A 13,402-nucleotide genomic window follows, 5' to 3' on the forward strand; every position below is an offset into this window, starting at 1 on the left:
CACTTAGAATCTAACTTATAAAACACAGCACATTTTTTACATCAGGAATTTCCCAAGACCCAGCAGATGTTACCCTATCACTATTAAGTGCTTTTTAACTTTCTTCATAAATGACCATTCCAAGGATCAGACAACCTACAGCTAAGCTTGCCCTCCTTCTCGAGATATATGCAAATGTGCCTCAGCAAGCTTCCTCTAACAAATATACTTCAACTTGAAATAACTGTTCCACTTTTAAGATAAAAAGGACAAATTTCTTTCTGTACCACAGCACATTTTTTTAAACTAGGTAAATTTAATAGCCATATTGATCTAAATACTCTAAAATTAAAGAAATACATAATTCTGATGGAGGGAATGGAGAGAGAGGGAGGGAGGGCACGAGGGAGGAAGGCAAGCAGGCAGGCCCAAGTAACTTGAGGTAATGCCACCTAAAAACTTCCATACCCTCACTAAATTCTTAGAACTTCTGATTAAAGCAGAAATTTAGTAAAACTGAACAAAAGTAAATGATCTTTTCAAACATGAAGTCCACATATAAACCCATTTGATCCTTAATATTCAATACCAGCTTTCAGATTTAATACCACATTTTCTTTTCTTTTTTTTTTTTTTTTTAAGATTTTATTTATTTATTTGACAGGCAGAGATCACAAGTAGGCAGAGAGGCAGGCAGAGAGAGAGGAAGAAGCAGGGTCCCTGCTGAGCAGAGAGCCCGACGCGGGGCTCGATCCCAGGACCCTGGGATCATGACCCGAGCCGAAGGCAGCGGCTTTAACCCACTGAGCCACCCAGGCGCCCCATTAATACCACATTTTCAATTGATCTCTTAAATAGCTTGTTTTACCTTTTTAAAGGCATGTCAGAAAGTTTAGATTGGCAGTTCATAAACACTCTTAGATTCATGTTGATCAGCTGGGTTAAAACCTAAAAGAGCAAACCAAGAGATAAAATATAAAATTTTCCTATAGAGAAAGTGACTGATATTTGAGACAAAATATTTGTATTTTCTCTTCAGAAACTTATCACTCTGACACTGAGTTGAGAGAACATCTCTTAATATCTCAAGAAAGACAGAAAGATAATAAAAGCCATAAAATCTGGACTGGAGAGATTTCTGGATATCTCAAATCTGGCACACAATCTAAATCACACACACATATCACTTGGCAAAAACATGGTAAGTGGGCTACTACAAATCACTTCTCCCCCTCATATGAAGTAACTGATGGGATAATGGAGATCTGTCTATACAAGGAAAATTTTAAAGGTTCATCACTGTGGTTTATATACTATAATAGGAAAAAAGCATACACACACACACACACACAAAACCACAAAAATGTTAGCTGATTGCACACCAATAAAAGTTCACCTTAAAAAAGAAATACAACTCAAAAAAGAAAGTTGAGGCAATTGTCTTTTTGGCAAAGCTCTTAAATTTTCTTAAAATTCTAATATCTTATACAAATCTAAAAAAGACATGCTACAATTTTAAAAATGCTAGTTTTAGAAAAAGAAAATAAAACAAAATTATTTTACCTTTTTAAGCTCTCATTCATTATAAATCAAAATACAGCATAAATCAATTTAATTAAAAGACATCTTTTTCTAAATAGGACATTTTTTAAAAATTACATGAGGAAACCAACCAAAGTGGTACCAATTTTCTAAGGTTATGAGGCTGTTTCCAGATCCATTACAAATCTTTATGAAGACATTTATTTGCTCTGCCAAGATGCCCTGTAGCTTTTTTCAAAGCCCTCTGAAGATAACTAGGTGAACAATGACACTTTTAGAGAGTCACAGTGCCTGTGACCACTTCTAATAAAGAGATGCCAACTGCCTCTTAGGCTATGCCTACCAAGAGCAATGGAGCAAGTCTCTGTGCTTCTCTGGTGACAGGGTCAATAACAGCCACAACATCAAAGTATGTCTCCCCTTCCTTTGGCCTCATTTTAATTGCACTACAAAGATCAAAAAGACAAAACGTTAATCTGGTGGAAAATAGGAAACAAAGTTAACTTTTTTTTTTTTCCAAGACAAACATAATCTATCAGCTCTCTCAGCATTCCCAAAAACACTTCAGATCTAGAACAAGGCTACGTGGTGGTTAACCATGTAATTATGTCTACCTCAAAGTTTGCAGAACCTGCTAATGACTCAAGTTCACTCAAAATGAACAAAAGATGAAAACCAGCTTAAAATTGTATTTAACCAAAACCTGCTAAAAGCTGACGTTTGTTTTTGACAATTACAAACATTATGCCAACTTTTATTTCGTAGCAAGAAGGGTATGAAAAGAGAAGAAGTAAATGGATTTTTAAAAATGCAAAGAACATTACAGAAAACTTGTGAGAGAAAAAGGAAATAATCATAAAATCTTGCCATCCGAACCCAACCCCTGCGGACCTTCTCAAATGCCTCTATAAAGAGCAGCTATACCAATATAAACACTATCCATATTGTTATATGTCAAATATCTGGAATAAAAAATAATCATCAAATATCTGAAATAAAAAATAATCTTCTATTTACCAAGCGAATCTGCCATGTCTACTTAAGCTATTCCTTATTGTTGGGCCTTTAGAAGGCTTGCAGCCTGTAAATAAATTCAGACATACAGGTTCTTTCATAGTTGGAAATTTCTTTCGAGTTGACAAAGTCCTACACATGAGATTAAAGAGTCACAGGATACAAATATTTTTGTGGATATTATCTACTGTCAACCACATTACCAAAAGAACTGAGTCTATTTATGAGGACACTAAATTATACATATTTTGTCTTCTTAGTAAGTGAAAAACAGCTGTTTAGGTTTCAGGTTGCCCCTCTAGGATTTCTGAGAACATACATTTTCCCATCTGTGGTTCCACCTGCACAGCCTCGCTCTAAAGTCATATTGACTTAGAATGACATAAGACGGGCAGGAGCCTCCAATATATTTTGAAAAGAAATAAACTTGAAAGGATTTTAAAATATATCCAATTTTCCAAAATATCAATTGGTCAAATCAATGCCTATCTTTATTTGCTCTGAACAATGTTTTAATGTAGTACTGGTGTTAATCACTACTGTTCTGGGCAAGAATATTTATCTAGTGGGAGGAAAACAAAAGTACAAAGTAAAATATAACAAAACTAGGTAACTATAGTTTAAATGGTGATGAAGGTTATTTCAAATCTTAACTGCTTTGGAAATAACCATCAAAATAGCTTTGTGCCTGTTATCAAAGCAGATGTTTTTAATTTTTTATAAAATTAACAATTCCAACTGTCAATAATTACTCCAAAATAACATTTTCTTTTTCTTTTTTTTTTTTTTTACTCTAATACAGCATTTTCAAAGAGTGACTCTAGAGCAGCAGTATCAGCTCCATCTGGAAATTTGTTAGAAACAAACTGTCAGCTGCAACCCAGACTTCCTGAATCAGAAACTCAGGGGGTGGGTAAGGCAAGCTACATTTTTAATAAACTCTCTAGGTAAAAGCCAAAGTATGAGAGCCACTACCCTCAGATAACCTGGACTTCTGTGCTTCTCTAGAATTCCAGAAGAAAAAAGCTCACTGAAGAATAGCATTATGTAAATTCTCATAAAGGGAAGAAGAAGAGAAGTCCCAAAGAGTCCTCCAGGGTACAGCATCTGAGTCAGGCATGCCCAGGCCAAAACCTGTGAACCTGGCAGGTCTGGGTAGAGTTCTGTGTGACATGTTAATGTTCTGACCAGTGTTCTAAGTGATCCACAACAGGCATTATCAGCAACTGACCCCGTGTGGCCTTTAAACACCCCACATCTCTACAACAAAAAGTAAAGTAAAACAAAAGCCAAGATGAAAGAAACAGTGGTATGGAAATAGAGAACAGTATAAACTAACAATATCATGTTGAAACATACTTGCTGTATTAAAGAAAAGACCAGGGTAAGGCCGAAAGTGACAGACACAGGAACAAGTTATGGGGGTCATACACATTTTCATTAAGTGAGTAGAGCAAACATCAAATATAATGCTTCCCCAATCTTAAAGTATACAAGAGTGACCTGGGGGGATCATGTTACAGTGTAGACACTGACTCAGGAGGTCTGGGTTTGCATTTCCAACAAGCTCCCTGCATTAGTAGGTCAGATATTCTGCATTTCCAACAAGCTCCCAGATGATGCCCTGCTGCTGTTCTGTGAGCCACACTTTTAGGGAAGGATATACATAACCAATAATTTAGACCTTTTTATTTCTCACATAAATAAGAAACTTCTGATTTAAATAAAACACTCCTTTAACTAACACAACCCCCAATAAGAAGAATTACTCTAATTATAATTTGACTCATAAAGGAATTTGTAATTATAGCATTTTAATTAACTAAGACTCATGGAGAAAATGATGTTCTAAAAAGGGAAGAGATTCTTGCTCAGGACTCACTACCTTGGCCACGAAAAGCAAACAGGAGAGTATGCCAATTAGGAAATATGTTTCCTGTGGTAATAACCAAATGGATTATTTCCTAAAAGTACAGTGATGAGAAGATGGGTGCTAATGGGCAAAATCCAACTAGGATTAGCAAAGAGCCACAGAAGCCATCACCCACTGGCGATCTAAGAAGTTAGGACATACAGCCAGTGAGATAAGAGAGGGTCTCCATTCTAGCCTGGATCATCAACAGTATGGTAAATCTGATCCCCACAAGAACTGGCTGTAAGAAAGCATAGATCAATGAAACCAAAGTCCAATCTACCCCAGACTAATTAAATCAGAATCATAAAGGAGCAGGATGCAGACTTCAATATCTAAAGTCTCTAAGGAATAATCAAAATATATAATCTTGCCTGGCTCCAGATATCCAATGTAGGGGTTCTTCGTATAGACAATTTAATCTTAAGTCTAATCATGAGGAAACAACCCAGACTATGGGACATTCTAAAGATAACTGGTCTGGACTCTTAAAAAAGTCAGTGTCATAAAAGACCCAAAGAACTCCCAAGGAATAAAAAACAAATGCAGGGAACTGCTCCAGATTTAAGGAGACTAGACGAGACACAACAAAGAACTGTAACATGTGATCTGGACCAAATCAAAGAACAAAACAGTTCTCTTGGGTAAAGAGAATTATGGACTATGTACTACTTAATGTCACTGTATCAAAGCTAAATCTCTGAGGTATGTCAACAGTGGAGCTATTTCTAGCGCTCAAGAAATACACGCTGAGGAATTCAGGCATGACATGTAATGTTGTCTGCAATGGACCTTCAAATGGTTCAAAAAATATATAAGTACGTGTAAGTTTGTACACAAACATAAATATACATTATATGTACTATACATATATATGTATGTATATACATACACACACACACACACACAGATGACATATAAATGTGGCATAATGTTAACAACTGGTGAACCCAGGTTAAAGATATTTGGATGTTCACTGTAATAATCTTTCAAATATTCTTTAGCTTTGAAACTTTTCAAATAAAAAACTCAAAACCAAAAGGCAAGGACTTTTTCATAATGGAAAACTTTTTTTATTTTATTGAAAACAAAACCATTTTCAATAAAAGATGAACAATACAAGTGCTCTAACAACCTGTTTATTTTTGAGTATCAGAAAACTACAACTGTTTCATTAAATGCTTTCTGTTTTCCAAAAGGGTACAGTCAGAACTATTTCAGATTTATTTAGAAATAAATGTCAAATTTTATGCAACTGAGATCTGTATATGAGTTCAGCACATGAAAATGAGTATATATGAAAACTGCACACCAGACAAATTACCCATTCTATTAAGAACACACTTCATATAGAAAAATAAAGAAGATGAGGTAAAGGCAACCTTAAGATTTTTATCCAAGAATATGCATTAATTCAATATTAATTCTATACCTATGTCTGTCTTCAAAAAACTGGTACTCGATTCTTGCATCTCCTTTTGGTTGAGCTGACAGGAGTGCATCCACCTTCATTACCAAGTCACTTGCCCTGAAAAACATAGTTGGTGAAATTTAGCATCTCTTTAACTGAAGGTTTTTCCAATTATCGCTGAACATAATATAATCAGCCTAAGTACTAAATGCCAACAAGATGGTTTGAAGAACTATGAACTTTATACCAATAGGCAAGAGAAAAACTGGTAATTATATAGTCCACAAAGACTCCACATTGAGGGAGTGATCCCAGGGCACACCACACCAAGCCTATGCCCATGATATGATGGTTTCAAGTCATGGGAACACTTCTTGGCCTGATAAGGGAAGTGTTTCATATATCAGAACAAAGAACACTATCAAAGAATGGAAATGCAACCCATGGAAGGGAAGAAAATATTTGCATATCATCTATCTGTAAGACATTGATAACCAGAGTATTTAAATTTTTACATGGAACTCCTATAATTCAATAATAAAAAAAAATTTTAATGTGCAAAGTGGGGGCAACTGACTGGCTCAGTCCGTGGAGCATGCAACTCTAGATTTTGGGGTTATAAGTTCCAGCCCCACTCTGGGTGAAGTGGTTACTTTAAAAAAAAACAGGGCACCTGTGTGGCTCAGTAGGTTGGGAGCTATCTTTGGCTCAGGTCATGATCCTGGAGTTCTAGGATCAAGTCCCACATGGGGATCCCTGCTCATTGAGGAGTATGCTTCTCCCTTTGACTTCACCCCTCTTGTGCTCATTCTCTCTCTCTCAAACAAATAAATAATTTTTTTTAAATGTGCAAAGCACTGGGAAAAATATTTTCCCAAAGATATAAAAATGACTAATAAGCACATAAAAAGGTGTCAACATCACGAATCATTAGGGAATTGCAAATCAAACCACAAAGAAATACCACTTCACACCCAACAGAGTGGATTATTACAAAAAACAAACCAACCAAAAAAAAAAAAAGTACTGATAAAGATGTGGATAAATTGGAACCCTTATGCATTACCAATGAGAAATAAAATGGTATGCCCTCTATGGAAAAACATAGGATGGTTCCTCAAAAAATTAAACCTAAAAATACACCTTTCAACTATATTCATTTGATATTTAATACAGAAACCATGTGTATATGACCTATAGGCTCTAGTTACTTAGCAGGTATATGGACCAGTAAAATAATTCATTTTTTTCCACTGGGAAATAACTCTTTAAAATACATTAGCAAGGGGCGCCAGGGTGGCTCAGTTGGTTAAGCACCTGCCTTTGGCTCAGGTCATGATCAATCATGGTCAATCATTGACTCAGGTCAATCATAGGGTTAAGCCCCGCACTGGGCTCCCTGCTCAGTGCAGAGTCTGTTTCTCCCTCTCTCTCTGCTGCTCCCTCTGCTTTTGTGATCCCTCCCTCTCTCTCTCTATCAAATAAATAAATAAAATCTTGAAAAAAATACATTAGCTAATAATAACACTGAAAAAATTAAAATAAAAATTAAAAACCAACAATATCCAAATCATCACCTTTGGAGGATGGAAGAGAAATAAGTCAACATTCTATACTAGTAAATAAAGGAAAATATGCATTTAACCTGACTTTCCTTTCCTGAACAAAATAAAAGGGAAAGTATCTCTTCACAAAAGTATCCCAAGATTTAAAAAAAAAAAACAACAACAACCTCACTCCTCGATTTTTTTTTCCACTCCTCGATTTTGCATATGTTTGAAAGTTTTCACAACCAAAAAAACAAAATGGAAAGACCTAATTCAGTTCTTTAAACAAATTAACTTGTTTCAACAGAAGCATAAATAAACACCTGGACTGAAAAGCATGACTGTATGTTCAAACTGGAAATAAAACACCATGAAATAAGGGAAGTTCAATTAATACATTCCCTATAACATGCACAAATTAATTTCTTCCATGGCAACACTTACACATCTTCTTCCACCCGAAGCTGCTGAATATGGGATTTGATTTTCTGTCCTGAAGTTTTTAAGATGATATTTTCTAGGAGGTGGAAATCATCTTGATTAAAGAGTTCACTGTCCACCAGTGGCCCAATGATCTGTGAAGAAGAGCAGATTGTTCAGTACTAGAATCACAGCTGGAAAGAAGCCCTCTGTTTTCCTCAGGCTATCTTATAAACCTAACCACTTTGAAGACCCAAGACATGTATACATCTAATAAAATCAATAAAAAGGTAAAAATAAAATGCAAATCAACTCATCCAGTTATTTATTTACTTATCAATTCCTCAACTACAGAGGGTAGACTTGTATACTTCACAATATTTTTATAGTAAGCAACTCTGAAATAAAACAAAATAGCAACATAGTTTCATTCATTCTCGCACATAGTTTCATTCATTCTCACTGAGTATTAAGAAAACAGAGCCAAACCAGAGATGTAATGTAGTGAGTGAAAGCAGAGATTTCACCCTCAGTGCTAAGAGTTTAAAGTTTGGTAGATCCCCCACAGTCTCATGTCCCTGGCAGCAGATATGTATGAAATAGTCTAAGCCTTCACCAGTGAAGCTGACAGAGACCACACGGCTGTGAACACAGTCCCCACAGAGGATGAATACTTCACGTATCAAAGCTTTATCAACCTACTCTCTGAAAGACACCACACTCTCACTGCCACCATACATGTGGCAAGACATAATTACAAAGGAAGAAGGTTCTGTACAAGGATGCTTGTATCAAAACAAACCTCCTTTGAAATAAAGGTGCAGAAATTATCATCGGCACTGCATATGCCCCAATCCCTTTTGGAAAGAGCGGCTTTGTTTGAAGAGTTTACTAGCTTTGGAGAAGAACACTGCCAATACTATTCACTGATCTAATTTGAGATCAAGTTTGTCTCAGGACAAAATCCTCACCCTTCCATTGCTGATAACTGCCCTCTGTCCCTTCTTCAGCTTCAGAACATCCCTGCAGTACATGGCATGAGACAAAATGAAATCCATTTTGGAAGATTCAAAGACCTCCTTAAAAAGATTGAAATCCATGCCCTAGGAAAGTAATTGTTATTAAAGAAAAGTAATTGTTACTAAGCAAGCCATAAAAATAAATAGTCATAATGAATAAATCATAAAATTATTTTAATGGAAAGTCAGAACTAATTTTAAGAATTAACATTATGATGTCTCAATTCTCCATCCTCCCATTCTCTCCCACCATCCCACACATCAAGTAATGCTAATGTCCTACTCCTGTTCTTTTCTGTGATTGCTTAGTTGGTAAATTATTCTTCACTATAACTTTATTCTGCATTTTAAATCTTGCTAATTTCAGGGGCCTTTTTTCTACAAGTCCAAAAGGTTATAACTCATATAATGAATACATGTGGGCTTATATCAGAACACATCAAGAACACATAAGCCTCTTACTCATAAGAAACCTCAACCACAGTTTTTTTCCTCAATAAACAAATCAAAGTATTGCCTTTTAAAACCTATACAACACAAATGGCTTTGTGCTTAAAACATAAACTTAGATGAGTCATATCTCAAAACTTTATTTTCTGGGGAAAATTCTTTCAAACTAAGAAAATCCTCTGAAACTCGGTACTAAAATCACAAATTCCAATCATGAACAAGACACATCAGACCATGGGAATGAACTTCTGTGGAAAGTAACAGAACAAGGCAGCCCCATGCAACACACAGACACTTACCCCGACAGAGAACCCCCCAATGTCAACTCCTGCAGCCAGGGCCTCTGCAGTCTCCTCCTTGGCCATTTTTGTGATGAAATTCTTAGCAGAGTTGGAGGTCTGAGTTTGGAGAGCTGCCCAGATTGCTCTGGAGATCTGAGTGTTCTTATAACTTATATCTTCACTAGGATTATTGATCATACTTATTCTAACATTGTTACTGGATTTCTATTTTTTACAAAATGGGAAGTAAGAGTTATATGGTAAATGTTTTGAACTTAAAAAGTACAATTAACATTGTCATAATCCATTAAGTAGTAAATACAACCTCTCTTCAAAGTCTTCTCTTTTGTATACAGAATAAAATTAAAATGCTATAGCCAGGTTTTCAAACCCCCAGATGAACTGGTTGCCAGTCTACCTTGCCGACTTCATTTCTCACCATCCATGTATATATATAGCTCCTGTATTCCCCAACACATTTTGTATTATTTTAACACACTCCATGCTTCATGTTGGCATGCAAACCCCAAGTCCATCCCATTTTTCCTCCTCTCCATCCCAACCAATCTTCAGACTTCTATTCAAATACTTCATTGTTCAAATGGCCTTTCCAGATTCCTTGCAAAAAATTAGTCTCTCCCTGAGACGCCTGGGTGACTCGGTCAGTCAAGCATCTATCTGCCGTAGGCTCAGGTCATGATCCCATAGTCCTAGGATCAAGTCCCACCTCGGGCTCCTTGCTCAGCAGGGAGCCTGCTTCTCTCTCTGCCTGCTGCTCCCCTGCTTGCGCATGCACTCTCTCTCTCACACACACACACAAATAAAGTTTTGTTTTTTTTTTTAATTAATCTCTTCCTGAGTAAAAAGATAAGAATCCATGTTGGAAAAGTTATCTGGGACCCCTAAAACCCTATGTCATGAACAAAGGCAACAAAATTTCATACTAATGTGTATCTAAGGATGCCTACAAGAATAGTGATAGCAGCATTCTTCAGAATAGCCCCTAACTAGAAAAAAACACCACTGTCAATCAAAAAGATTAAACAAAGTTTTATAACTTTGGGGTATAGCTATACAATACAGTGCAGCACAATGAAAAAGAACTACCTACCACTACTTTTAATATCATGGATAAATTTCACTAGTGGGCAGACTTTCCTCGAAAAAACAATGGTTGTTTCCCTCAAGTACTAAAAAAGCAGGACTCCCACTTCCCACACAGAACAGAAACATTTGCACACAAAATGGAGGTGTAGATACTTGCCTGATGTTTAATAGCATCATACAGTAACTGTCTTCCAGAAGGGCTATCAAAATCCCCAACAATCCAAAATGTTACAGGCCTAATGAAAGAATCATCTGTAGACAAACAAAAATAATACACTGAGTCAAAGGGAAAAAAACACATTTATGTTTCAATATTGTTATCAAGCCAAATAATTTCTGAAAAACATGCAAAAAATAAGAAAATGGCAAGTTTAATAAAGATACAAAGCAAAAGTAGTAAAACTTCTATACTAGAATGAAAGAAGAGGTAACCTTCCATATGGCTTAATTACAAACTAGGAACATGCATTTATCAATTCTACTATGGTTTAGGCAACTGTTAGCATATACAATGAAAAAGAGGCTTTGAACATGTGGGTGACATATCAGTTTTTAATCATATTAATTTGTAACTTTCTGAAATAGAATTCTTTGCAAACATTTATACAATTTACACAAATTTTACCTGCATTTGACAAATTATCTACTGTTACCCACAGGTTTCAGAAATGTCACAATAAAGTGTCAATAAATTCTGAATCACAATATTGCCTGAAACCACATGAGATAATTAAGAAAAGAAACAGAACATTGTGAAGTTTAAAGTTACCATATATTTCCTTGGAGGACATTCCTAGACAGAAGTAAAGGAAAAAGAGTAGAAGAAAATGTCATTGCTATGACTGATGCCTACCGTAAGAGTCAAAATTTAAAAAATAATGCCTAATATGATCAATCTTCTCTCTGCTCTGTAGTCCCCTTACTGCTATAGCACTGTTTCAGGGCCCCTCAAAACCAATTTCTTTGAGGAACCAAATGGAGCAATTGCTTTTATTTACATAGATCTGGGGATTTTTTTTTCTTCTTTTTTTTTTTTTCCCCTGGAAGCCAGAAATTCTCCCTAGGATAAGACTACGGTATAAGATAAAAATAGCTGCCTTAAATGACAGTCAGTGCTTTGAAAGGATAGTAAGTGTGACCAGAGGGGGAAAGAATCTGTCTGCCATTAAATGTATGAAATGATATCTGCCTGAGATCATTTCATACAATATTAGCCTAAATAACTGACTCCATAAAAATCAGTTTTAAGATGTGCACAAAGATTCCTAGAACCAAGTTTATGTTATAAACCCTAAAAAAATTAACTCAATATTGTCACTGAAGAGGCAAGTCAAACCAATTTTCAATCCATTAACCTATGTTTACATCATAAATGTTTTCACATTTTGAATTATGAAAAAATTTTTCATTTCACCTTAATATCTAATATATATCTATAAAAACAACATTTGAATTTTCAAAAACTCTACTTTGTGGAGTTTCAAAAACTCTACTTCATAAAGACCTGAATTTTAAACAGGTATTTTTGGGGTTCAAATCATTTAAGAAATATCTAATAAAAGAAATGATGAAATCTCTTTCTAGCAGACATGGAGGACTGAATTATTTCTACAAATACTAAAAGAAAAGAAAGAAAAGAAAATGTTGAATCCAAGATAAACCTAAAATGAATTACCTTTCTTGGTCAGATAGTTCATACTATTGGCTATAGCAGCAGTCTTGCCTTGGGAATCCAAAACAGTAAATCTCGCATAGTCATTCACAAAAAAGTTATCTGGAAGAGAAAATTTGAATAGATTTATAATTAACGTGCCTGAATTCAATGTAATGTTAATATTCAACTGAATATCTGATTGGTCCATAATATGGAATTTATAAAAATGGATGTGTAAAATCTATTGTTTCAGGTTTATTGAACAATTAGTGCCCTCGGGCAATGCTCTTATCATTCATTTCCCCTTGAGTTACTTTCACTAAAATCCCAGCTTCATCAAGTCATTCCTTTGACTTAAACTACCCAATAATTTCTTCCTACCTATAAAATGGTCTCCATCCTCTATCAGAACCCCTCTATCTCCAAGAGTCTCCCCAATCTTATGCATAATTGTACTCCCACACAATGCCACACTTCTATCACCATCCTCCAAGCATAGGTGGTTTACCCAACCCTCCCTCTGTCTGCCTACCTGCTCACCCATCTATCCATTCACTCAACAGACCATACCAAGGACCTATTATCCTTTCAGTCACTATTCCAGTAAATGGAAAGAAATGGTAAGTAAGAGAGAGACATGTAGAAGAGGGGAGAAAGCACCAAGAGCCTTAAAGCCTTAAAACAGTATTCTTTCAATAAGGTCCCAGGACAATGAAGGCCAAGAGCAGTGCCAGTAACAATGGAACTATGACCCCTGAGTGAGAAGGATGCCACCTGCTCAGGCAAACTGCATTTTTGCCACTGTGAACAAGCATCATTTCACAGGTGATTACTTCAACATTCAGTAGAGAAAGATATCCAAAAACACAGAACTATTGTGCTTATTCATGAGTACTCTGAAGAGAACTCTTCACAGTTTAATTTAAAATGATGGGGGCAGCTGGGTGGCTCAGTCAGTTAAGTGTTTGCCTTCAGCTCAGGTCATGATCCTGGGGTCCTGGGATCCAGCCCCATGTTGGGCCCCTGCTCAGTGGGGAGTCTGCTTATCCCTCTCCCTCTGCCTGCC

General features: G+C 36.0%; 1 protein-coding gene across 2 annotated transcripts in view; it reads right to left on the minus strand.

Moving 5' to 3' along the window:
- The window catches only part of UGGT1 (UDP-glucose glycoprotein glucosyltransferase 1), a 127,461-nt gene that overhangs the window by 40,318 nt on the left and 73,741 nt on the right, over positions 1–13,402 (minus strand). Inside the window, exons 20-28 of one of the 2 annotated variants that reach the window (XM_004779669.3) lie at positions 12,358–12,456; positions 11,452–11,475; positions 10,840–10,934; positions 9,594–9,800; positions 8,797–8,928; positions 7,850–7,980; positions 5,880–5,975; positions 1,865–1,967; positions 848–927 (exon numbers count right to left, since the gene is read on the minus strand). In XM_004779669.3, coding sequence (XP_004779726.1) covers positions 848–927; positions 1,865–1,967; positions 5,880–5,975; positions 7,850–7,980; positions 8,797–8,928; positions 9,594–9,800; positions 10,840–10,934; positions 11,452–11,475; positions 12,358–12,456 — 967 coding nt within the window. The remainder of the gene's footprint in view (positions 1–847; positions 928–1,864; positions 1,968–5,879; positions 5,976–7,849; positions 7,981–8,796; positions 8,929–9,593; positions 9,801–10,839; positions 10,935–11,451; positions 11,476–12,357; positions 12,457–13,402) is intronic. The other variant, XM_004779670.3, reaches the window with a different exon arrangement.

The sequence above is a fragment of the Mustela putorius genome, unplaced genomic scaffold (genome assembly GCF_011764305.1).
Source record: "Mustela putorius furo isolate JIRA1106 unplaced genomic scaffold, ASM1176430v1.1 tig00537338_pilon_pilon_pilon, whole genome shotgun sequence".
NCBI lineage: Eukaryota > Metazoa > Chordata > Mammalia > Carnivora > Mustelidae > Mustela > Mustela putorius.